The sequence below is a fragment of the Xyrauchen texanus genome, chromosome 39, assembly GCF_025860055.1.
Source record: "Xyrauchen texanus isolate HMW12.3.18 chromosome 39, RBS_HiC_50CHRs, whole genome shotgun sequence".
NCBI classification, from domain to species: Eukaryota; Metazoa; Chordata; class Actinopteri; order Cypriniformes; family Catostomidae; genus Xyrauchen; species Xyrauchen texanus.
In genome coordinates this window covers 24,043,458-24,070,473 of record NC_068314.1, presented here as the reverse complement: position 1 = coordinate 24,070,473, position 27,016 = coordinate 24,043,458, and the positions used below count along the sequence as shown (strand labels likewise).

The 27,016-nt window shown below is 38.6% G+C and overlaps 1 protein-coding gene across 2 annotated transcripts in view; it reads right to left on the bottom strand.

The window, feature by feature from the left end:
• LOC127632789 (inactive N-acetylated-alpha-linked acidic dipeptidase-like protein 2) overlaps positions 1 to 27,016 on the bottom strand; it is a 373,182-nt gene that overhangs the window by 137,245 nt on the left and 208,921 nt on the right. For both annotated transcript variants that reach the window (XM_052111561.1, XM_052111562.1), the window contains one exon: positions 10,887 to 11,024. In XM_052111561.1, the coding sequence (XP_051967521.1) occupies positions 10,887 to 11,024 (138 nt within the window). The remainder of the gene's footprint in view (positions 1 to 10,886; positions 11,025 to 27,016) is intronic.

Below are 27,016 nucleotides of genomic sequence, written 5' to 3'. Positions count from 1 at the left end.
TGCCTCTTATTCACTAACCATCAGCAATCCAGTTTAACCAGGCACTACCTGCCCTGAAATAATTCTACACCACAAGTATTTTGACATTGTCAGTCTTTTCACACATCTCTTTGTCATAGAAATTAATATAGATTGTTCCTTGTCTACAAAACTTGTAGTGCTATTTGCCTGCCAATTGATGGTATTATGGCCTAAGAGATGTGAAGCACACTTTCAGCATTCAGGAGCCTGGATCGCAGAGGTGGAGAAGGGCAGTCTGATGATGAAGACGTCACCATAGCAACTTTTTACCTGCATCATGAATATGTCCATATCATACCGTTCTCACCTCAGTTTGGATGATTCTGTCATAGACTCTGCAACCTTCTGATGTATTGTGTGTTTAATCGAAATGTTTCATTATACTTATAAAAATATATTCATTTTGTTACATTATACTATCATATCAATATTTTAGATCACCTAAACCATCCCCACCCCTTCACCTAATCACTTATAAACAATATTGAAAAAAAATGAAACAGGTAGGTAAATGTAGTAACACATTTTATTTGCTTTATACTATAATATACTGCAGATATTTTTAAAACCAAACCAAACCCGACCCGACCCCACACCTAAATCTAACCAATAATATAGCAACAATAAACCCAAAAATATATTAAAGATGTAACAAGAAGATATTAATATGGGCACAATTTTTTACTTAAAAATTTACTTAGCACTATAAATGTTTTCCAAAAAACTCATGCTGCATTCAAAGTCGTCCAAAGCCATACAATAGATCGGTGTCAGGATCAGGTTTTAATCATCTTATAAAAAATAAGCATCCAAACATACAAGCAATTGGTCACAAGACACACACGAGCATCTAAAACTCCCTTTGTGTCCCACGGCAAACCAAAAAAATTAACAAATAAGCAATAAATATATAAAGCAATGAGTAAATTATGACAGATTTTTCAATTCATTTAATTTAAAAATGTAGCCTTGTGTAAAGTATTGAAATACACCTAAATTAGTTATCACAGTGACATTTCAAAATATTGACAAATGGTGATGTTTTAGTTATGTATGGCATGTGCCAAGGAAAACATGTTGGTAGCGCAGTCAAAAAGTCACATTAGGGACATGTCATAATGACTGTCTGTTATGTTGAGCAATGCTATATGTGATACCCTAAATGTTTGGACACAAATATTTATGTTTTGAGTGAGTATGCTGATCGTTTTTGTTTTGTTTTTATTTTTGTGATGATATGCTTTATATTATTTCTTATGGACTGAAAACATGCAATTCCCTGAGTGGACAATAGAGGGGGAGGGGTGCTGTTTGTTGGCTTTAGAGTATTATCGTGTACCGATGAAAAGGCAGCCATTACCAGAGCGGTCACGCTAATGAAAGCAGCACAACTCTTTCTATCTTTTTATTCCTGTGTTTTAGGTGGGTAAATCTTGTTATAAAGCGAATACTTTCGTGATATAACATCATGAGTGTATAATCTGTAAAAGTTAATTATTTTACACATTGTGAATAGAGTTAATTTTCTTAGTTTGTTTCACTGAGGCATTACGCTGTTGACGGCCATGATTAGTCATGACAAGGTAACATGTAAACTTATACTTAAGTTAAAATGGTAAGCTCCTGCACACTTAAAACCCCTTACAATTGCGGTGTTTGTTTATAGTGTTGATGTAATGTATATTTATTTATAGCTTATATTACACATTTAAGGTGGCAATGATAATAGTAATCAGAGGAAATTATTGATGACTATTTTAAGTCATTGGGTTTGCTTAGATAATTGAGTTTTGTGTTTATATAACATTTAAGAGTGACTTGCTGATTTATTTGGTTAAAAATGTACAGTCTAATCCTTAAAGATAGATGTTTTAATAAACATTGGGAACTATTACTGAGGGAAAATGTCAATCTTTTCAAGTAACTGGTGAAGGTTAATGAATACATTGATGAGAGTATATTCGTGTGTATAATATATTCGTGCATAATGAGGGTTTAAAAGTATTACCCTGAAATTATTTGCTAACAAGCATGATTTATTGATGTTATAGAGTGCACATGTGACGTTAACACTGTCAAATGTTAAACAATAATGTAAAGTAAACTTGATGAGAGGTTTGTTACATTGTTAACTGTAATAAAAGATTACCAGAGTGGTCACACTAATGAAAGCAGCAGAACTCTTTCCGTCTCCTTAATCCTCTGTTTTAGATAAACTGCATCATGCCACTGCCATCTGGCCAGAGGCGTGTAACAGATTTTGGGGGCTCGTCCAGGATCTGGCGCCACCTACAGGCAGTCGGATCTTCCGGAAATGAATTGAGTGATGTGTGATCAATGCAGGACATTGAGAGGCCACACAACAGGAGCAGGAGACCAGAGTGCAATTCGAGAGGGCATCCTGACTGAGAATGAGCAGCGCTGTGTTGTAAAGGTTGTCAGTGAACACATCACAATGAGCAGAAATAGGGGCAAGATGGATTTCAGAAAAAGGAAAGCAACGGTCAGGGAAATCAAGCTTCATCTCTTGACACTGGATGAATGTATCAGCCTGGTGGATAATCTAGAGCCAGCAAAAGACTCTGCGAAATACAGTTTGGACTTGGCTGATGTGGTTGTTTACATGAAAAGTGACTCTTTGCTTGAACTGGAAGATGATAGTCTTTCACGATTGTTAATGTTGAAAGATGATGTTGATGAGATTATTCAAAAATGCAATGTAGAACCTGCCTTGTACCATTCTGAATTGCAATCACCACCACAGATGTTGACACAACACACACAGCAGGATGATCATCGACAGATTGTAGACAAATACGCAGAGTTAGGTCAGAAACTAACACAGTACAAAGTCGCTGCTACTCCAAATAAGTCAGGGTCTTCCAAAACTCGTTGTAGTTTACCCATGAGTGCAACTGATCAGCTAACCGGTGATAAAGGGGAAGGTATGATCTCTGCATTATCTCCAGTTACTGCCATTACAACAAAGATAATTTAAGTTTCAGGGAGGGCAAATTTGCTACAGTGCATCAGACATTAGCTACACAAGCCTGACAAACAGATAGATGAGGGACTAGCAAACAACCATAGTGAGTGTTAAGGGTTATCAAGCTAGGAAACTTTAAAGACATATTGGTGAATAAAGATGGGCTGACAATACCCTAACTGAAAAGTTTCCTCCAATCACATCTAAATGAGAGAAGCAGTTCTGAGCTCTTTCACCATTCTTATGCAGATTGATTGGACTGAAACAAAAACTAATCTTCATGTCCAAATAGGTTCAACAGACCTTGAATAAGATGAACAGACAATCCAGAATGTGTTTCTGAGAACTATCTATCAGGGCATTGGTGCAAAGTTTAACTAGCTCCTCAGTGAGCTAAAAACCACTACTTACTAACTGGATGGTGAAACACTCTTGCGCCAGGTAAAACCGATAGCTAGTGTTGAGAATGAAAGACAATATAGCTTAGGACAGAGCTCACATCCCAAAACATCTACCACCGGACCTACCAACAGTGTAGGGAAAAGTTAAAAAAAGAAAATTATTGACTACAAAGCCATCAAGGACCACAACAGCCGGAGTGGTTGAAACAGAAGAAAGTGGAAGTGGTTCGACCAAATGGACACCATTTATGGCAATAGACTGGCAAGTAATGGGAGGGAGAGTTCCCTGGACTTGTTGGAGTCCACGATGGAGGATGGTACGTTTTGTTATGTTAACTCTATATTCAGCTTGAAAGCTTCTTTATTAGTTGACCTGCTACTGGAAAGCTTGCTTCTAAAACAACCAGGCCAATTTAACAGTTACACTTGTGTAAAATCACCATGCAACCACTGCATTATGCAGCACAAAGAGCTAGTAGCTAACAGCTAGCGGTTGTGTTATTGTTTATGGTCAGTTATGTTTGTGTCGCATTTAACATGATGTCACAGCAGTAGAGGCAGCACAACTATGATGAGCAGCCTATAATCCCACCCATGTTGAGGTGGCACTAAACTGCAGTGGAAAAGAAAGCTCAGAAAAGTAAAGCGAGCAGTGGAAAAGTGCCATAAGTACCCCACCATTATTTGTAGGTAAACAGTATGTGTGAGCAAAGAATTCAATTCTACATTATTATGCAAGGAGATTTATACTGGAATTAGTCTTGTTCGACAACCATTATAAATGAGATAAATGACAAATATCTAGATTATTTGTCTGAATAAAATTCTCCACCATTAAAACCATAATTAAAAACATCTCACAATTTCTATTGTAAGGAATTAGCTTTAATAAGAGAATTAAGATTAATTAACTTATTGGTGTAATATTATTCTCATGGCATATTAAAAATAATATTACAAATATTTAGTACAGCTTTGAAGTGAAATCTTTAAAAAAAAAACAGGGATGAGATTATTTATCAAAATATACCACAGTCAAATTATCTTTGAATACAGACAAACCTAATTGCTATTCTAAACATAAAACTAATCAAACACATATGACATAAAACAGAAAGTGAGAGAATGTGAAGTAAATTATCAATACAGGGAAAATTAACTTTATTGAGTCAAAGTATTTAACTGATACACCATCACTTTGAGCAAAAGTCTGGAGATTTAACTGCATGTTGTTGCATGTCCTTGCATTGCTTTCTTTGGCATCTGAAGAAATTTCGTTCCGTCTATGTTTTGGACTCAGTTTGGACTGATGATTGCGGAAAGTTATTGACTGGATGAAGCAAGGCCTTCTGCAAGGAGGACTCACGACTCCCGTTGGGCGAGCTTCATTGGGCTCTACATGGCACGGAGGATCTGGAAGCAGCAAGCAACGAGTTCAGCAGATGAGAGGCATGAGAGGAGGTCGAAGAGCCAGAACAGCATGAGGTAAGAGAGAAATGGTCTAGAGCCGAGAAGAGAGTGGTGCAATTCTTCCTGTTTGGAGACATTTGAACTGAAATTGGCCGCATCCCCTAAGGTGTCCTGCGCCAATCAGAAGTGACTTTTCAGAGTCACATGGTAGACTGGTCTGTCCCTTTGCAGAATTCATTTATGACCCTTTGTTTGGGTGAATCTTGGGACTTCCTGCTCAAAAATAGTGCATATTTAATCATGAACTTTTATATCTTCACATCAGTGCAAGAGATATGACATTCATTGTCATCAACATTCTCTATTTAACTGGCTGTTTTACCCTCATGGCTTTAAAAATGTTTCTGAAGAGAATAATTTTTTACATATATTATGTTTTTAAGACGATGTCCCCCAAACTGTATCACATTTATAATTTGCAAGATATGATTTATGCCTTATGTAATCCCATATAAGCACTTTACAGATATAAATTCATAAATACATCATAATAACCTCAGCCTTCCTGCCGTTTAAACAGAGTTCTGTTGTGCAGATGATGGGTTTTCGGTCACCCATTTAGTCATGCAACTTTTGGCCATGTGTAGTGTATTCACACACAAGATCAAAGATTTAACCACGGAGTTAAAGATGTGATTATTGGCTGAATGTAATAAACATATGAATCCCTGAGAAGAGACTTCCAAATCGGTTGTGACGTGTAATATACATTAGGGAGATATTAGGCCTAATCTGTGAATTAAGAATGTGTATATAACATGAAATCAACAACCTAAAGACCAACAAAGCCTGATTCACAAAGCAAAAAAAAAACTAAAATACCTGTACGGTCCAGAAATGAGAAATGTAACTGGTGTTTCATGAGGATGATATGAAGCAGACTGTTTTGAATATTCATCTTCACCCTGAAACTGAACAGCTCTGATAATACAGCCTAATAACCATTGTGATCTTGCTTCTTTCATATCAAACGCCATTATCAGGTCAAATTAATGTTTACGTTGTGAAAGTAACCTAATTAAATGTACTTACATTTTGGATACTGAACAACTCATGATTTCCAGGCACATGTATAAGTGGGGTTTAACAAAGTTTATTACGTTTCTTTTCTCTAAAAGGTGAATTAATGAGAGCATTTGCTTTTTTTTTACAGTGGGAATAAAACTAGCGCTCTGTACCTTTACAAGAGCACATGCATGTTAAACAGTCTATGCTGCATGGAGAGAGATAATGATGAGAAATTTAGCATGGAGCGACATGGATTTTCAGTCCTATAGACTGAAACGGTTGATTTTTTTGTGTTCCAATATGTGGATTACTGCTTTTCACCAACATGTAAACTGTGGGGATTTCATGCACTGTGAACACTGAATGTGCAGGGATTCTTAAAATTTAGCGCAAGCCGTGCAATCCCGCTACGAAATTCATAATTTTTTTTTCCTTCTATTTTCTACACATTGTAATAGATGCTGCTAAGACAATTGGAAAAGAGCGAGGACAGTGCTAGGAGAGTGCACTCGGTGTCTGCACAATCTTGTGTGTGCACGCAAATGTGCCTTGGCCGTCCATTATATAATGCGCTCGTGTGTCTTTTTGAGCTAAATAGAATCGCTCTCACTTGTCGTTAGAATACTTCATTCGCTCAGTGTAATTGTTGTGCTCTCTCACTTGTTGTTTTATTGCACTAATGTTATAAATGCAGCACTGGCCCGATCGGGCAAGTGACAGTTCTAGTAACTGGCCCGAAGCTCTCTCACACTGGCCCCGGGCCCATCGGGCAGTCATTATTGTCGAGCCCTGCTAATTAACGTAAATGTAACATTGAAAGTAATTAATTTTATCTGATTGCAAGAGTTTAAAATGTTATAATTTTATAAATATATATTTTTTTATTAAAACGTAAATCGATTATAGTAACCAATAACTTTGTTATTGAATTACACTAAAAACTGGAAATGTGTATGTTGGAAAGTTTGTCTACAAGTTTGATAGGCTTGCATACATTTGCAGCTAATGTCTCATTTCCTTCACAGTGAGCCTTAATTGAAAGGGAATAGAATGAAAGAGGAGAGACCGATGAAAACAAAATATTTGAAACCTCTGGAGTGGTCAAAGCTGGCCCAATCAATAGAGCACAGATTACTAGCTCAGAAGCATTTGTTCCAGTTAATGAAAGGAGGGTGCAGGCTAGGAACCAGAGTGGGTCATGGCTGGGAGGTTTAAGAGCATGAAGAGAAAGGGAGGATGACATTGGGCTGGTGACAGGAGACAGGTTGTAGTGGCCCATGGTCCACTCAGTGGTTTAAAGTCAAAGAGACAGACTTCGAGAGTCCAAAAGTCTGAGACCACTAGTGCTTTATGTCCCTTTTTTGACAACATGCACCCGAGCTGGCATGGACTCAGTAAGTTTGTGCTAAACCTGATGATCCATGTTATCCCAGTAGAAAATTGATACACAAAAAGTTTGCACACAATTTTTGTGTAAAAAGTTTAATATACCACTATATGTGAGATATGTTTAAGTTTAACTGCAGGCTAGCAAATGTTTCAGTCACAGGTGATCATATTCGGTGCTTGATTGCAATACCAAACTAAGGAACCATATTATGCCATGCAAGTCACATGGAAACATAGAATGTCTTAATATGATTCCTTGGTTTGGTATTGTAATGAAACACTGTGGAAGGACGCCTGTGACCGGAACATTTGGTATCCTGCAGTAAAACTTAAAGGTCAGGCTTTTTTTTATTCCTTGAGGTTAACTTATAATGTTTGCCAAGTTATTGTTGTTCTTCTCACTGCTTAATTACGGAACAATATCATATGTTTTATTTAATTAATTAATTTTTTTTTACATTACAATGACCTCTTATATGTAAAAATATCAAGAGCAATTGACCCCTATAAACATATCTTACATAAAGTAGTTTATGTCATCTTTTTAAACAATAATAGTGTGCAGGCCTTATGAAAATAAATTTTCTATTTGGATTTTTGTTGCTTTCACAACTATAAAACATTTTTCTTTGGACTTCTTAAAAGGCACTGTGAGTTCCTTACAACTGTCCATGTTATCCCATCATGATTTGAGAATGTTCTAAAGAGCATCTTATATGCTTCAATGAAAGCAAGGACATCTGACTTTATGTCCAATGTATGGTCAATATAACATTTTTGCTTATTGATTAGTGACCTATAGTTCAGAATCTTAACCATTTTGTAATTGTTATGCTCGAGAACTTTTCTTTGTTTTCAGTATTTCAAATTCTAAAACTCTTTATTTTTCAGGTTTAAATTAAACTTGAATGTGGTCTCAGACTTTTGACCTCACTGTTCAAACAAACTCACGGTTTCACAGAAAGGCAGGCCATAAGCTCTTCTAATAATTTCAGAAAGAGAGTGGTTATTACATTTATATACTGTTGGGAGGCAGTGCCAGAAGTTGGATTACAAAAGCACTTAAATCTGTTTGTCAGACAAAATCTCACTTTATTGGGTGGTTCTCACCTTTGTGCAGCCCTTTAGCCATTACCAAACAGAGAATGAGCATTATAATGCAACATGCATACAAACAGCTTCCTTGATCTGTAATCTACAGATTTGCTTTTAAGCCCATTTCCTTTCTTTTTGTCGCCGGCACTGTAAATCCTTTACTGCCAAGACAACGTCTCTGCTATGGCAATATGGTCTCCAGGGCGACCATGCAAAGATAAGAAGTGATTTTCACTCAATAGCAGGAATTAGAGACTAATAACCCCCCTAAATCTGCAGCTAACGTCTCCTTGAACACAAAAACGGTCGAGAGGGAGAGACTGAGCTGACTCAGAGCTCAGCGTGTTTGTGTGTACATGTGTGGGCAGATGTCTGCGTGACTGTGACTAATGTGTGTGTGTGTGTATGCACGTGTGTTTGTGTGCATATTCATGTCCATATGAGCAGAATGGCATGTTATGACAACCAGTAGCATGCGATGAAGCTTCCACACATGTGCATGTAGATGAACACAAACATCAGGAATCACACATACATGCTGGCTTAGTGACACTAATTGTCCTGCTAGCATCTTTTTGGCAGTGGTGAGAATTTCTTTTTGTCTTTTTGTTCTAGACTGCGTATACAAGACTCCACTCAGTAGTGTTTTGTACTGTGCTATTTTAATAACTGAAACAGCAGAAATTGATGCCGTGTCATTTTCTTTTTCAATTTGTATTGGGTAACTATTCAACAGGCTAAAATGATTGCAAATGTGACCAAATGTAATTAATTGCAACAATTTTAAATCTAGTTTCCACTGGCGACATTCGGGTTGTGTGCGTTCATATACGGTTTCGTCAGATATTATCTTGTGAGACATTGAATGTTGTGACCAAATCACTCTTTTGAACCGGGTCCTTTTCATGAATCACCCAAAAAGAGTCCCTTGTGTATTTCTTGCGTATTGTAATTAAAGGTCCTGTTTTGTGTACCACTTTATTTTCTTCTGGTAATTATCGACTGGGATTGGAGTAGCACAAAAAAAAACTGCATCTGGAATTTCACTCAATTTGAATCTGCACATTCTAGGCAAAGGGTGATTACCCTTAAGATGCTAAAATATATAATTTTTTTTTTAGTCACAACATAATTCCCATTGTTCCATTTATGTTATTCCATAGTTTTGAAGACTACTATTATTGTAAAATGTGGAGAAAAAAAAAAAATTATATATATATATATATATAGTAGTGTATTTTTATATATATTTTTTTTTCTGCATTTTACAATAATAGTAGTCATCAAAACTATGGAATAACATAAATGGAACAATGGGAATTACGTTGTGACTAAAAAACCTAATATATATATATATATATATATATATATATATATATATATATATTAGGGCTGTCGATTTAATAACGTGCGATTTAATTTTACAAAAAATAACGCGGTAAATCGCAATGTTTTCCCGAGAAATGCAAGCTTGTAGTACCCCGTTTACTCCAGAGGGCAGTAAATTAAATTTCAGCTGTGTGAGCAACACACAGTTTATTACAGTGAACAAAACATTAACAACCCGTCAGTGGACACACAACACAAATGTGCGTTACGTTCTTGCGTTCAAAACATTTGAAGGAGCGCAAATGCGAACCAAGGGATCTCAAGATGTGTTTAAAGATTGAGTATTAAACTATATTTAACTTGACACAGTGACCTAAACATTTTACATTTATGACGCAACACACCCGAGACGCTACAAGCATGTATGACGCAGGTCGTATGGTCTTTTACCTCACATATATTTAATTACGAACAAGGTTACACCATTTTTACCCAGTCAATCTTTATTTAAGCTCCCTGAAATAGATCCACTTTGCTCCTTCTGTAATGCTGCAGATGAATCTGCCCCTCACCTTTTTTGGGAATGTGTCCACGCATTTTGGAGAAAATGTTGTTTGTTTGTATGTACCTCTATTTGAACTAGTTTTTCCTTTGCTTTATAAAGACGTTTTATTTGGTTTTTACAGTTTTGATAACTTAAGTTATCTGTTTATTTTTCTTGCCAAGTTTTTTTATACATAAGTGTAAATTTATGTCTATAAAGCCCCTATTTGCACTTTTTTTGTAAAGACTTAAAATATTATTTAAATACTCTTTGTACCTCCAACAACTCCAAAGCATTGAAAACCATTGCACTATGTAATAAATATAATTTCTTGGCATTATTGTAAAATACATCTGTAGTATTGTGTACTGGCTTGTTTCTTAAAAAAAAAAAAAAAATGTCTGACGCAGGTGTACACTGACGGATCCTTAAACAAGCTATAATAATAATTTATGGTAATAGTTTTTTGGTAACACTTTACCAAACACTTTCCTTTTTTTATATATATATATAATAATAAAGTCTTTTCTCATTCAAGGTTTTTTCATTCAAAGTTATGCAGGTTCATCTGAAATCTGTGATCCGCATTAATGTGTAGCAGACAGTGAAGTGCAGCAGGAATAGTTTCTGGCTAAGGGCTTACCTGAGACATAGGGCATGGCCATAGGGACACAGGGTTTACCCTGCCCCATGGCAGGGGCAGACAGCAGTACTTTCGCTAAGGAGGCAGAGATGGGCTGAACCAGCAATGATGTCAGGTTGTGGCGAATGTCTCTCCCAGCTGTGGAAGAGGGAATAGAAACAAAGAGCAAACTATTTATTTTAAAAGCATAAAGAATGCAAATATGTGTCCAATTCAGTGTTCCCCAACCCTGTTCCTGGAGCCCCCCTAAAAGGACATATTTTGTATGTCTCCCTTATTTTACACCCCTATTTTAGGTCTTGCTGTACTGTATTGAGTAGATGATGAGTTGAATCAGGGAAGCTGAATTGGGTGTTTAAATAGGGAGAAATCCAAAATATGTACTATTGGGGGAACAGGGTAGGGAAACTCAAAGCCTGTTTTCAGACCTGTAGTTCATTTAATTTGCTCCAAATCTAAATTTGTTACAATGTTGCAATTTCTCCTTGGTTCGGTTAGTTTTCAAAGGGGAACATTTCAGAACTGTCCAAATTTGTTTTATAAAAATCAAATGTAAGCCAACAACATACCACCAGAAATGTGTAAAAAACAAACAAAAAAAAAACACATGGAATGCGTGCTTCAATTAGAAGTTGCAATACAAATAAATATTATCAATCGCTTGAACAGATGTGAGTTATACAATTTCCTTTATTTATATTTGACATTAGTCTAGAACTGATTGTTTTAGTGCAGATGCAGGAGTGATTTTCTTGTTCATATAAGCATAAACAAATGAAAGTAATGGAGAAAATGCAGAAATAAATGCTCCAAAGACAGTGGTTCTCTGGTTAGCCATGACCTAGAAATTAATAGCAGACAGCTGGAGAATTAGGATAGCAAATAAAATAGTCTTATCAACTCAATTAAAAAGGAAAATAAAATGTTTCCCATATCTCATAGTTGTAAGGACACGCCAACTCAGGAGCTGAGATTAACCCAGATGCGGGAGTTTATTGCACAGAACACAGGAAAGGCAGGTAAGCAATGTGAGTATTCAGATAAGATAAGTCTTTGAACGTAGTCTTTGATCATACAGTAAACTAACTATCAACTAACTTGACAAACAACAAAAGATATGCTGTATCCTCAGAGTCACTTATCTTGTATATCCAGAACAGATTGTTGACAATCAGGTAAGCAATAGACAGAGAAGCTGTTTTCCACTGCGGCAAAGCAAAAGGTAAGTCCAAGGTACCTTCAACATGGCTAGACGCTGACAGAGTGTGAGAGTGAGGTTTAAGTGCAAGTCTTAATTTGGTGATGATGAGGTGCAGGTGTGCGTTATTAAAACTCCGCATCACCGGACTCTTTGGGGGAATCAGACCAAGAGGGTCGGTGAGGTTTTAATAGTGAAACATGGAAACTGTGGAGGATACGGTAAGTGTTGGGAAGTTTGAGTAGGGAGGTTACAGGATTAATTTGCTTAACTCTGGGAAATGGTCCAATAAACCAGGGACTTAACTACTTGCAGGGTAGATGGAGCCGGATATCCCTGATTGAGAGGCAGACCTTCTGCCCAGGTTGGTAATGAGGGGGTGTTGATCTCCTGACATTGGCCTGGCTCTTCTGGTGCCATACTTCCCTACTCAGGTGGACGTGGGCTGCATTCCATACACTCTCAGTGTCCTTGAACCAGTGGTCCACAGCTGGAAACTCTGATGGTTCCCCTGTCCAGGGAAACAAGGGTGGCTGAAAACAGAGTATGCATTGGAAGGGGGTAAGGCCAGTAGCTGCCTTTCGGAGGAAGATTCAAGGGTAAACATCGGCTCCAGCTGTGTTGATTGGCATGGCAGTACGTCCTCAGGAAGTGGCCAATTTCCTGTATCTTCCTCTCCGCCTGCCTGTCCATCTGTGGATGGTAATCAGATGAAAGACTCACAGTCACACTTGGGAAGTTGCACCATACCTGTGAGATGAATCCAACAGTATATCCTCAGGTAGTCCAACATTTCTAAATACATGATGAAATAATAGTTCAGCAGTGTCCATGGCAGTAGGTAGTTGTTTCAGAAGGATTAAACGGCAAGCCTTGGAGAATCTGTCCTCAGCAACTAAGACTGTTTACCCTCTGATTTGGGTAGGTCGGTGATGAAATCGACTTCCAGGTGTGACCATGGGCATTGAGGTATGGGCAGTGGGAGGAGTTTGCCGGCTGGTAAGTGGCAAGGAGATTTGGCAATGACACACTCCGGATACCTAAGGATGAAACGGCATACGTCTTGGGACATACAAGGCCACCAGTATCTGGACTGGAGGAGCGAGAGGGTCTGATAAATACCAGGGTGACCAGAGCTCAGGGAGGAGTAAACAGATTCGGGGAGGGGGGCCCGAAGTGTGGCAGGACTATAGCATCTGCCCTCGGGGCCCTCAAATGGAGCAGGATCCATGACAGAGTCTTGGTTGATCTGGTCCTCATAACCATTGTCTGGAGCACATGAAAATCTCAGAGGGGTGTTTGGTTTCAGTATTCGCAGGATTGTTTTCGGGCGCGTGTCTGCGAGACAAGGTATTAGCCTTAGTGTTTTTGGACCCGGGACAGTAGGAGATAGTAAACTGGAAATGGGTGAAGAACAGGGCCCACCGAGCTTGACGTGGATTCAGCCTGTGTGCCTTCAGGAGGTATTCTAGATTCCTGTGATCAGTGATGACCCAGAAAGGTTGACTGGAACCCTCGAGCCAATGGCACCATTATTCCAGGGCCAGCTTTATGGCGAGCATTTATGTCTTAGATCTGCTCTGCCTGAGATAACTTCTGGAAGTTGAAGGCACAAGTGTGCAGCTTAGATGGGTTCCCCTGCCGCTGAGAAAACACTGCTCACATGCCCGTGGTGGATGCATCGACCTCAATTATGAAAGGAACTAGGGATCTGGGTGGACAAGCACTGGAGCAGTGGTGAAGGTTTCCTTCAGCTTGGCAAATGTGTAGGAGGCTTCAGGGCTCCAGGACAGGTTATTGGGTCCCTTCTTGATAAAGGAGTTCAGAGGGGTGGCTATTGTACTAAAACCCCAGATGAATCTTCGATAAAAGTTTGCAAACCCCAGGAAATGCTGAAGTTCTTTGAGGGTTTTTGGAACTGGCCATGACTTGGCTGCTTCCACCTTCCCCTTGTCATATGGATCCCTTGTGGACTGATGCTATTGCCCAGGAACTGAATGTGAGGCATTGACCAGGCCGTACGGCATGACCCGGGACTCAATGTGCCCAGTTGGTGTTAGGAAGGCCGTCTTCCACTCATCCACCTTCCGTATGCGAACGAGGTTACAAGCACTACGGAGGTCGAGCTTTGTGAAGACTGTTGCTCCTTTTAGCAATTCCAAGGCAGCGGGGACGAGGGGAAGGGGGATAACGGTACTTGACCTTGACATTGTTCAGGACCTGATAATCAGCTTGAAGCGTCAGAGGAAGTGGATGGGCAGATATAACCTTGAGCTGAACCTTCCTTGATGTATCCCTCCATGGCCTTCTGTTCCGTAAGTGATAAAGCATAGATTCTTCCTCCGGCAGGGGTGCACCTGTTAGTAGCACAATGGCACAGTCCTATGGTTGATGCAGAGGGAGTTTGAAGCTTTCTTGGGGCAAAAAACATATTGTCGGTAACCGATAAGTATGTTCAGGGGACCATCACTGGCTGGGCTCTCGATGGTGGTATGGCGTAGACATTTACAGGCTTGAAAGTGGACAGCATCTCTCCTTTTCTCCCTTGACGATTACTGGGCAAATTTAGGCCTTAACCCTTACCAGCCAGAGCAATCAAATTTGGGAAAAAATATTCCCTGGTTCCTGTCTCAATTTCTTCACAATACAATCACAATTTTATTTCTGAAGACTTGAAAGATACTCATGACAATATAAGCTAAAAGCACATATAATTGGTTAAGGGATTACTGGGTGTGAATAATAAATGTATCGTCATCATCATCAGCCTCCATTTGCCTAGGCAGAGGCAGAGAGGATGACCTGGGAGATTACTTCCAAGTGTTGGATTTACTGCTTCAAATTGAAAATTGAGGTGATCTTTTGAGGTAAGACAAGTTATTTAATACGTGTTGTCAATATGCCAGTTGAAAGTCAAAACATTTATTTGTATGAGTAACATGAGGTAGATGCCGTTCAGTTCAATTTCACTTTATTGCATCCCACAGCGTTTACTGTCTCGCATCAAATCACATCCACATCAAATTATTAAGCACAATACAATAAACACCACTTAATACAAAATCCACATATAAGTATGTAAATACACAACCATCTGAGGTGAAGTGATTTAGTCCTTTCTATTTTTCAGCACCCTGAGGCCTAATTAGAAACCCCAATTCTGATTTATTAATTGTACAGACTGATGAACAAAATATTTCCATAATCTGTTAATTCTAGCATATGCTACTCTAAGTTTTCTGTTTGATGGCAGAAGACCTGCCTAGAAACTGGCCTGCTAGTTAGATAAGTTATCTAGCTTGTTGATTTTCCCATGTAATAAAATAATGGTAGATATATTTCTATAATTTCGCAAATTGCCTTACCCATCCATCACACAGACATGATTTTAGTTTGTGTGTAGCTTCCCGTTCACAAGCAAAGTGTGAGAGGGCTGTCTGCAGTTGGACATTTTGGTTAGACTATTGAGTGTATGGATTTGTGAAGAACAAACTGCTGGCTACCAACCGTTGTACTTTTTTCTGTTGTAGAGATGGATAAAGACTATGGCTCCCTGCTCAGCACACTCAAGAGGAGGAGGCAGCTGACTGCTGATGAGCTTCGCTTCATAGCAGAGGAGGATGTGGCTCATGAGGGTATGAGCACACAGGAGAAAGATCTGCTGGACCAGGAACTACAGCAGGAAGCCCCAGACCACAAGGAGATGGAGGATGAGATAGAACCTGATCCCATGCCAAGACCATCAACTGTGTATTTATGGTTCGTTTCTATTTCTCATATGACTGATACTCACAGTAACACTATTACTCTTAGAATTTTGGGTATGAATAGCCATTCTCGCACAGGTCCCAAGTCAGCTCGAATGCATAAATGCTTCTCTGAATCTGTTTTTTATCCCTCATACTCTGACATCGATTCACAGGCACCAAAACCTCTCCCATTTAAGCCTAGCCATCTATTCTGTATTGACTTATGTAGCGTGTGTTAGGTTGTGCGGTCAACCTCCAATATGATGTTGAGAGAAATTTACTTTTTCATCCGGTATTTTACTCATAATGTTGTTGCTGAGGTATGCAGCTTTACGAACCATCAGGGGTGGGAGCTTGTTCTAAACTGTCCATCATATTCCAGCTACCAAGGAGGGTTGCTCATTTACATGGGGTTTTCAATTCTCCCTGATTCCCATCGTCATTGGGGAACAAAGTCACTTCAGGGCTCGTGGGCGAGGGGAATTATGATACGTGACCGCTACAAGGCTCTTTTAGCAGCTCAACATGTTGTAGACCCTACCACAGAGGATAATCAGGATTGCCTTAGGAAGATGCATTATCTTATGGACCACCTCAAACAAAAATGCCAGCAGCTCTTTCAGCCTAACCAAAATCTCGCAATAGATTAATTTATGGTCAAGTCTAAAGCTCAGTCAGGATTTAAAAAAATACATGAAGGGCAAGCCTACTCAGTGGGGATTTAAATGATGGGTAATTGCAACATCAGACTCAGGGTATACTCTCGACTTTAATGTTTACACATGTAGTCATGATGGGTATGTCATTGACTTGCCACCAATGTAGTTGAATCGTTACTGCAGCCATTCAAAGGCCTGGGCCACAATTTTTGATTTGACAATTTTTACACATCCCCAGCTTATGGTTAAGTTGTTAGAAATGGGAACTAATGCCTGTGGGACATACAGGTTGAATCGTAAACTGTTTCCTGCAGAATTTAAAGATATCAAAAGATGGGAACGCAAGGCAGCTCGTGGGGATATGAGGTGGTGTAGGATTGAGGGGAATATACTTGTAATTCAGTGGAATGGCATGCATGCTGTCATAGAAGTAAGGCAGTTCTGAAGGCGAAAGGGGGTCAAACACAGTATTAGTATGGTGTTCCTAATAATCCTTTAGGTGAGTGTGTATATATATATATATATATATATATATATATATATGTATATGTGTATGTATGTATGTATATATATATATATATATGTGTATGTATGTATGTGTATATATATATATATATATATATATATATATATATATATATATATATACACACACACTCACCTAAAGGATTATTAGGAACACCATACTAATACTGTGTTTGACCCCCTTTCGCCTTCAGAACTGCCTTACTTCTACGTGGCATTGATTCAACAAGGTGCTGAAAGCATTCTTTAGAAATGTTGGCCCATATTGATAGGATAGCATCTTGCAGTTGATGGATATTTGTGGGATGCACATCCAGGGCACGAAGCTCCCGTTCCACCACATCCCAAAGGTGCTCTATTGGGTTGAGACTGTGGGGGCCATTTTAGTACAGTGAACTCATTGTCATGTTCAAGAAACCAATTGAAATGATTCGAGCTTTGTGACATGGTGCATTATCCTGCTGGAAGTAGCCATCAGAGGATGGGTACATGGTGGCCATAAAGGGATGGACATGGTCAGAAACAATGCTCAGGTAGGCCGTGGCATTTAAACGATGCCAATTCTTTGTAAACCCTAGAAATGGTTGTGCGTGAAAATCCCAGTAACTGAGCAGATTGTGAAATACTCAGACCGGCCCGTCTGGCACCAACAACCATGCCACGCACAAAATTGCTTAAACCACCTTTTTTCCCATTCTGACATTCAGTTTGGAGTTCAGGAGATTGTCTTGACCAGGACCACACCCCTAAATGCATTGAAGCAACTGCCATGTGATTGGTTGATTAGATAATTGCATTAATGAGAAGTTGAACAGGTGTTCCTAATAATCCTTTGGGTGAGTGTATATATATATATATATATATATATATATATATATATATATATATATATATATATATAAATATATATTCTGTTCCTGCACTCTTTATTAAAAATGTATTTACTGTAGATAGTTTGAAAGATAGTTTGATGTTGTATGATTTGCTGTGTAATTTGTGTGTAATTCTTGTTCAAATTAAATAAAGTGTGTGCTTTATTGAACACATAATTGTATTTTTCAGTGATTGTTTCCTTCAATTTCAGATGGAATCTCAATGCATTATTTTAGGTGCTTAAAAGGAGTATTTGAGGAGTGGTCATGTGAAATGTATCTTAACATTCAAAATGTTTGTTTATTCCTTTTCCCCACTAATCACTAGAATGGTCATAACTTTTAAACAAGAGATTATATTTCTAATCTGTCTGCTATTCTACATTGCCCACAAAATTATGTATATTTCATACACTCGAAGATTCCCTCTAGCTTGTAAATAAAATGGCTGTTGTCTGATGAAGTATGGTGGCCAGAGAAGGTTTTTGTAAAAATTGCTGTGTGAAATCTTATTGATAAAGGATGATTAGCATATATGTATGCTTCTATATGTAGAAGCATACATATATTAATATAATTTGAAAGTCCTAGTTCTTCTCTTCAATATGGTATATACAATTCAGGTGTGTGATGTTATATGAATATGAATATGAATGTAATATAGATATGAATATCATATTCAGGTGGCAGAGCGGGTTGTCCATTAATCGCAGGGTAGGTGGTTCGATTCCCAGCCCACAGGACTACACATGCCGTAGTGTCCTTGGGCAAGACACTGAACCCCAAGTTTCTCCCAATGTCAGGCTAGCACCTTGCATGGCAGCTCTGTAGCATGTGAATGTGTGTGTGAATGGGTGAATGAGATTCTGTGTAAAGCACTTTGAATACTGCTAAGGTTAAAAAGGTGCTATATATGTGCAGACCATTTACCATTCAAACAGGTAGGTAGAGATGCAGTAAGTGGGTGACTGATGGTGAGGGAGAGCCTGGTGCGCTCGTAACAGTAGTTGACATTATATGGCATATGTCAAATCGAACTCCTAGTTTTTTTGCACAAATTCATCCATCACTTGGTAAAAGCTTGCTAAGTCAGACAGTTGACAACACTCATCTTCAGAATTTCACCCACAGCATGTCATTTGGATTGATCATAATTTTCAGTGAGAATTTAGAGAATGTCAGGCGGCTCTTAATACCGCGCATGAGCAAACCAATTATCCAATCAAAGAACTTTCCTATTGGCTAACATCTCCATGGAGTCTTCTCACACATCTCCATCTATGAGGGCAAATGAATGTCATTAGTCCGTTACGTGCTGCATAAATATAGTTGCAGTGGGGCCAGGCAGAGATGTGTTTAGTGATGTGTGGTTAAGCGTGAAGGGGCGGGCGAGGTGGGTGATAATGCGCTGTAAATCAAACAGAGAAGAGAAAAGAGGATGCAGCGAAGACATCCGCACAGGCAGGCAGGGATGTCTGAGCTCGAATCAAAGCCGTTCCTGAGTGCTGATTGTAGCTCAGAGGCGGTAGACTAATAGGGCCAGAGATTTTAAGTTTGAAGAAATGGTATCTAGCAGGCCAATGGGGATTTATATGGACGCAAATCTCTATTGATTCAGCCTCATTAAAATGGAGAAACAGTGAGCCTAATCCTGCTTTAGGAGCAAATTTATTTAGGAGCTTAAATTTTCCAGCATCACTCTGGCACCGGTGGGATGGGATACAGTCATCCATGAATAACAATCAGTAGACCTTTCTGTGACACACAACTCTATTACCTTTAATAGATAAATGTATTCACAAGCCAAAATAATTTTACAGAAATTATTCAGAAATGAACACAAAAAATGTCCCCTTGAAATTAGCTTAAAATGTTTCTAGGTCACAGGGGATATAAATATGATACAGAATGATTATCTGGTTTCGAGTGGGTCTTTTGAAGAAACACTGTACATGCAATTATCTCCTCAGGAAGGTCACAGGGGTGAAAGTTTGGGTTCGAGAGAGGAGTTTATCTGCACTGATTATCTTTAACCTTCTAAATGTTCTTTTCCATTTGTATTAGTGTGTGTGACTCAACTATTGCACAGTGACAAACACACCAAATTGCTTCAAATAAGTGTGTTTTGTGGGCTATTAGCTTTGAATATTAGTCAAAGCAATTGATACTGCAATTTAATACTTCCCTTAAAAAAGGGTCAAGGTTTAGCTGGTTAGCATGATACTGTAATATCACAAATGTATTGAAATATTGTTTATAATGCAGGTAACAATATTTACAGTATGTTATTGATTAATGGTTATAAATTATACCACAATCAATTTTTCTTTGAAAGCAACTGAGACTTTATTGACTAATCTACAACATAAAGCTAAACGAATACACATAGACAAACATGAACACAGGTTAGTGAATGAGTTTAACAAAAAAAGTATGAAAATGATCTGTAACAGAGGAAAGCAAACATATATGGAGTCTAAAACAGACAAACTGGTTAATCCAAATGACTGCTAGCTGCCTTGAGACGTCACACAGGTCACATAAACTACAACACATAGAGACTGTATCACCAAGATATCATATAGAAACTGTGTCTGTTCCCCGAACTACTAAACACAAAACTCTCACTAAATCATTTAGAAATGTTTTTATTAATGTCAAACTTGAAAAAAAAAATTAAATAACAAAAATAAAGATAAACATCATATAAAGGTAGGGTTACTAAACATTAGTCCCCTGTCTGTCACTCACTCGTTATCGTGTCGATGTATCTTGAGTGCCCCAATCACCTTTTCTTTATTCAGAAAAGGTCAATGAAAATTGGCAAGTGGAATTTGCATGCCGCTCTTCGCCCTGGACATACGGGTATAAAAGGATATGGCGTGCACCACTCATTCAGACTTGTTCTTCAGGGTCGAGCGCATGTATGTGTTTACCCTGTCACCTTGCTATTTGCCTGCTGGAATTATGGCACGTATCAGTTGTAGCATCTGGACCAATCAGACCCACAATTATTCATTATTTAATGTATAAGCCATCAGATGTCTCTAGACTGTAACAAGCAATGGTCCAAGTAGGCCCAAGCTGACTCCATTATGTCTGCTCCCTCACTGATCATTATCAAGCCTTTACACTGTCTTTGCTGCCACTGAACAAGCAAAGAGTGGACCCCCAGCAATATTCCAAATGGGGGAAGTTAGTAACTGCATTCCAGAGCAATATTTCCCCCATAAGAAATGGACTCAAAGCCAAGAACAACAGACTTCATTAAATTATAAGCAAAGTATAAATGAACATGTATTTCCCCAGGACATTGTGTATAGGCTCATTATGTACAAGAAGTGAAATATTTATGGGTTATTTTGGATTCAACACTTTCTTTTAAAAAACATGTAAAAAAAAATGACCAATACATTGAAATATAATATAGCGATGTTTAGACACTAAACATCTTTATGTTTAGGTTTATTTGAATGCAATGATATTTTCTCATATTAAATACTGTATTTCTTGTTGGTCGCAAGCAAACAAGATAACTTTAAAGCCCATTATATTACTTTATAAACAGGCCATAAAAGTATTAGATAGGAGATCTTTGCAGTATCATCATTGCGATATATAAAATAAATACAGGTTATTAAGCTTTGAAAATGTAATTGTTTATTCAAATGTAAGGTTTGTTTTTAAAATAGTTCATAACATTGCTCCTCCCCCTTTTAAAATATTTGTACATCTTTGTTCAGAACAGATGACAAGGGTTTCTAGATCTACTGCACAAAAAGATTGCAGAATTCCTAAAAGAATTTCAGCATTTGCACAATCTGCCTTTTCATACAATGCAATTAAAGAATGGATCTTCTAATTTGTTTAGATTTTTATACATTCTCCAGAAAAGTCCTCTTAGGACTTCAAACTTCCATCCATCCATCCATCCATCTTCAACCGCTTATCCGAAGTCGGGTCGCGGGGGCAGCTGCTCCAGCAGGGGGCCCCAAACTTCCCTATCCCGAGCCACATTAACCAGCTCTGACTGGGCGACCCCGAGGCGTTCCCAGGCCAGTGTGGAGATGTAATCTCTCCACCTAGTCCTGGGTCTTCCCCGAGGCCTCCTCCCAGCTGGACGTGCCTGAAACACCTCCCTAGGGAGGCGGCCAGGGGGCAGCCTTACCAGATGCCCAAACCACCTCAACTGACTCCTTTCAACGCAAAGGAGCAGCGGCTCTACTCCGAGCTCCTCACGGATGACTGAGCTCCTCACCCTATCTCTAAGGGAGAAGCCCGCCACCCTTCTGAGGAAGCCCATTTCGGCCGCTTGTACTCACGACCTAGTTCTTTCGGTCATGACCCAACCTTCATGACCATAGGTGAGGGTAGGAATGAAAATTGACCGGTAGATCGAGAGCTTTGCCTTCGGCTCAGCTCTCTTTTCGTGACAACGGTGCGATAGAGCGAGTGCAATACCGCCCCTGCTGCCCCGATTCTCCGCCAACCTCCCGCTCCATTGTCCCTCACTCGTGAACAAGACCCCGAGGTACTTGAACTCCTTCACTTGGGGCAAAACCTCATTCCCTACCTGGAGTACACACTCCATCGGTTTCCTGCTGAGAACCATGGCCTCAGATTTAGAGGTGCTAATCCTCATCCCAGCTGCTTCACACTCGACTGCCAAGCGATCCAGTGAGAGCTGAAGGTCACGGACCGATGATGACTTCAAACTTGTCATCATTAATTTTGTACAATGTTAGAATTTTACTGTTAATGTCTGTTAATATGTGTGTATTAATTAACACTTACTTAGTTTAATTATTTTAAACCATGACTTGCATTATACATAAGTAATATTGGCATTATATTCATGATGTTAGCCAGAGGGGAACTGGCGCCCACAGTGAGTCAGGTTTCTCCCAAGGTTATTTTTCTCCTATTAACCTACATTACCTTCGGCTTGCTCACTGGGGTTATAAATACAATTATAATTTAATCATTTATTTTTAAACACAATTCACAATCGTATTTTATCAAACTACACAATGATGACTTATAGACATTACAGTTTTATCTTCTGTTAATGCCTGATCTACTGTAAAGCTGCTTTGAAATTGTATCTTTTTGAAAAGGGCTATACAAATAAAAATATTTTGACTTGAAATATGACTTGAAATGATGTGTATTTTGAAAAGCGTTATACAAATAAAAATGACTTGACTTCCCTTGAATGAACCCATCAGAACTTTATTTGATACGCTTCGATATGAGATCAGTTTACCCAAATTACATAATAAACCAGATTAGCGAAAGTCTGGATTTACTACTTGCGTGTTGCTTAGAAGTCCTTAGGCTTTGTTTGTTTCAAGTCTTTGTTTGTGGTCGATGGTCCGGATTTAGGATGAAGTTGGAATTGATTTAGTCAGAAGTTGATCGTGTTCTGGTGCACAGATGATAGAATTACCAAGCAGAGCCTCAGAGCTTAGCAGAAGAAAGCTCAGACTAGATGTTTTAACTGTTCTAACAACTCAAACATGAGGGCTCCTGCAATGGACAAACACATGGAAGTTAAGAGCACGAGAAGTACTTGGATGCAATGTATGTTGATGCAATGGATGTGTGGCAGGGCGGAGGGCGGGGCCGGGTCGTGATACTACACACCCGGTCCCGTATTAGGCTAATTATGCCTCCGTGAGGGATAAAGGTCGACTGCAGGGGATCGTGCGGGAGAGAGAGATCATTTACGGACATGTCCGTCATGTGTGTGTTTATGTGGTAAGTTTATCATTACACTATTATTTATATTGAAAAGCCGGTTCTCGCCTCCTCCTTTCCATTGATCCCTTTACACTGGTGCCGAAACCCGGGACCGGGTGTGTAGGATCACGACCTGGCCCTGCCCTCCGTCCTGCTACAGGATGCAAACCTGAAAACTCCAAAACTGTAGATTTGGGGTTGGTCCTGCCCTAAAAAGGCTTTTTATCCAATCAGCAATGCACATTTTCAATGTCATGTGGTCTCCTCTTTCCCTCCTTAAGGCGAGGATCACACACACCTTCTCACATCAAAATTCTACTGGCAAAGATGACGTGGATGGACGTTGAGCGCATGTGAAACCAGCAAAAAATAACTGTCAAACAGCCTTTTTTAATGCTGCACTTTATACTCAGTGAAACTTAAGTTAAAAATAGTTGAGTTAACAACTCACTGCTAAAATTGTATCCTTGACCATTGTGAATATTCAGTGTAGCTGTTTACAAAGCACAGCCAACACAGAGGTCAACACCAAACCAAGCAACTTCCTATTGGTCAACGCAGCGATTTCACCTGTCAAAGTTCACCAAACATAAACTCGAGACAAAATCAGCGTAAGGAAATTCTTTGCCACTGGAAGTCCATTGTGCAAAATTCATGATCGCGTGGATTCCTATTGGATGGACACATCTTACACGCTCTTTTGATCACGTGTTGATCAGTTTGGTTCCATGCGCACTGCGTGGAATTTATGAAAATTAGAATTTTTAGGGAAAATTTGAATTTTTAATTCAGTTGTAGAATGCAGATGTCACTCCTGTATTTTAGAGTAGCATGCAAATTCCACTCGCCAATTTTCATTGGCCTTTTTTCAAAGATCAGATATGTCTAGGGCTCCCAGGAACGACCGCTAGTGTCACTACATCGACACAACGTCTTGTTCCCTCCATCAGGGAACGGCGGTTACATTAGTAACCATGACATTCTCCCTGCTTGCATTACAGTATCTACTTAAGTGTAATATGCAATACACACCTATATAGCCCATCTAGCTCACTTGCATGAAGGTGATAATTGTACATTTTCTGTATTTATTTTGATACAGATGTGTGTTGTGTTGGTTTTGTAAAGCCCTGTCATATGCTAAATGTTTTAACTGTTGCAGACACTATATTTTCTTTCATTTCAGGAGATTAATTAAAGTAAACTATCGTGACTTAGTAGTGGCAGTAACAGTAGCATTAGTAAAGGTAGTAATTGTAGTAGCTATACTAGCAGTGGTGGTAGAAAATATAACTGATATAGTGGTTGTGGTGCAGCAATAGCATCTTCCACTCATTGATTGTAAAATGCAGGACTCAAGATTTGATTAACTCAAGATTTGATTAAATCTTGATATACTTTCCCTATTGACACAAAGTTTTAAAATATGGATTGCACACCGTTACACAAATAATCTTTTCTAATATGTTGCATCTCACTTTATCTTTGAATGATGCTCATGCTTCATTTCAGTTAGCGCAAAGTAAGCTCCTTTCTTATTTATTTTTTTTCCAACAGAATTACTTACCTGGGTTGCCGGTGAAGTTTGTACAGTACACAGATTAATTTCACACAACAATGGCCATGCTCACCGCTATAGATGCCTCCCTGCTGATGTAATGGGCATTGCACTTTTACACAATTTAATGTTTAATAATGTTAAGCAATATTAAACTAGACAAAGATTATTTAACTTAAGTTGCTACTATGAAAGTAGTTAATGCCATGGGAACATAAACACGCTTGTACTTTACTGTCACTACAATACAAAAAAACATCAATACGAGCATTGAAGATCCAAAAATCTGTAGAATTTTTTTTGTTTTTAAGCAAACAAGCTCCCCAGGATGAGTTATTTGCTGAAGTGCGATTACCCACAGGGCTTAGACTCATTCCCTACACACAGAGATGCTCATGAGAGTATATTACATGCCTGCGGTGGGGCCATATGCGCACTTTGAAGATTACAAATACTTTGGTAGCTCACATACCAACTTCTCATTCATACAGTCTTGGTGTGTAATAAATCAAATATATGAGAAAGATTGTAGCCATGTCAAGCTCATGCCAATAAACAGCAGTAGCCATCTCCTGAGAGATTAATCATACTGTAAGAACTTCATTGACACACACACACACACACACACACACACACACACCTGCTGTGTTTAAAATAGCACATCATACTGCTGGAACTACATTTGAAAGAAACAGTGTTCTGTATGTGCATATTTGTGCATATTATACATATTTAATTAACTTGTAACATCTAAATGACCTACTATAATTGTAGAAATTTGCAGAATACAAATAGAGCTGACTGGCATGGGAGCTATTTCTCACAATGCAAAATGTTGTCTACAAACGTATGGATAAGCTTTAAAGAATATATATTTGGTGATGCAGAAGGTTGCATTTAAATAAATATGCAATGTGCAGCATAAATGTTAGTAAGCAGTATGCAGTCCTGCACACTTTATTCATAATACAAATAGAGACATTTTATTTGTTCTCCAAGTCATTTGAAGTAAATAAAATTAGATATCTCCTTAATTTTCCTTCTGATTTATGATACAACACTCAGCTGCCACAATTTACATGCAAATTGATTTTCAAAGAGCAGGTTACTGATTTCCATGAGAACAATGGCAGTGGTTTTCATGTAGAGAATTCACTCATCTCTCTTGAGTTCAAGTGTTTGTCACACAACATACATTTGTTTTTTATTGTTCTAAACAGCTCAATGCAGATTGACATTTTCCTAATACATCATAAAAGGCATATGGGTACAATATTATTGTATTGTGCATTTTTTGCTCTAGTGTGCTCTATAGTGGAGAAGCTTCTTAGAAATTAATACACCCCCACCCCACCTTTTTTTATAGATTATCATTTTATTTTTTGATAATTAATTACAGGCTCAAGCTACTTGTGTGCTCTGTGGCATAATATTGATTAGCAAATGTTTACATATATTATCAAAACCACTGCATAAAAGAGTGAAAAGGAGAGTGTGATGACAACTATGTAAGATGCCGGTGCGTTGGTGAAACGTGTAATGTTCCTGTAGCAGAACTGGTAGTGTATAGCGCTAGCAATGGTAAGGTCATGGGTTTGATATCCAAGGAACACAAGGACTGATAATTTGTATATTCCAAATGCACTTTCAGTCACTTTTGGATAAAATATCTGCCAAATGTATGAATGTCAATGTAAACAGATGTTATAGGGGAAGTCATATATATAGTCACATATAATACAATAATGTTACTTTTGTTATCAATTGTTAACTTTTTTTCAAAAAAGTTGCAAAGGCAATGAAAGTTCTGCAAGACCAAAAAGGCAG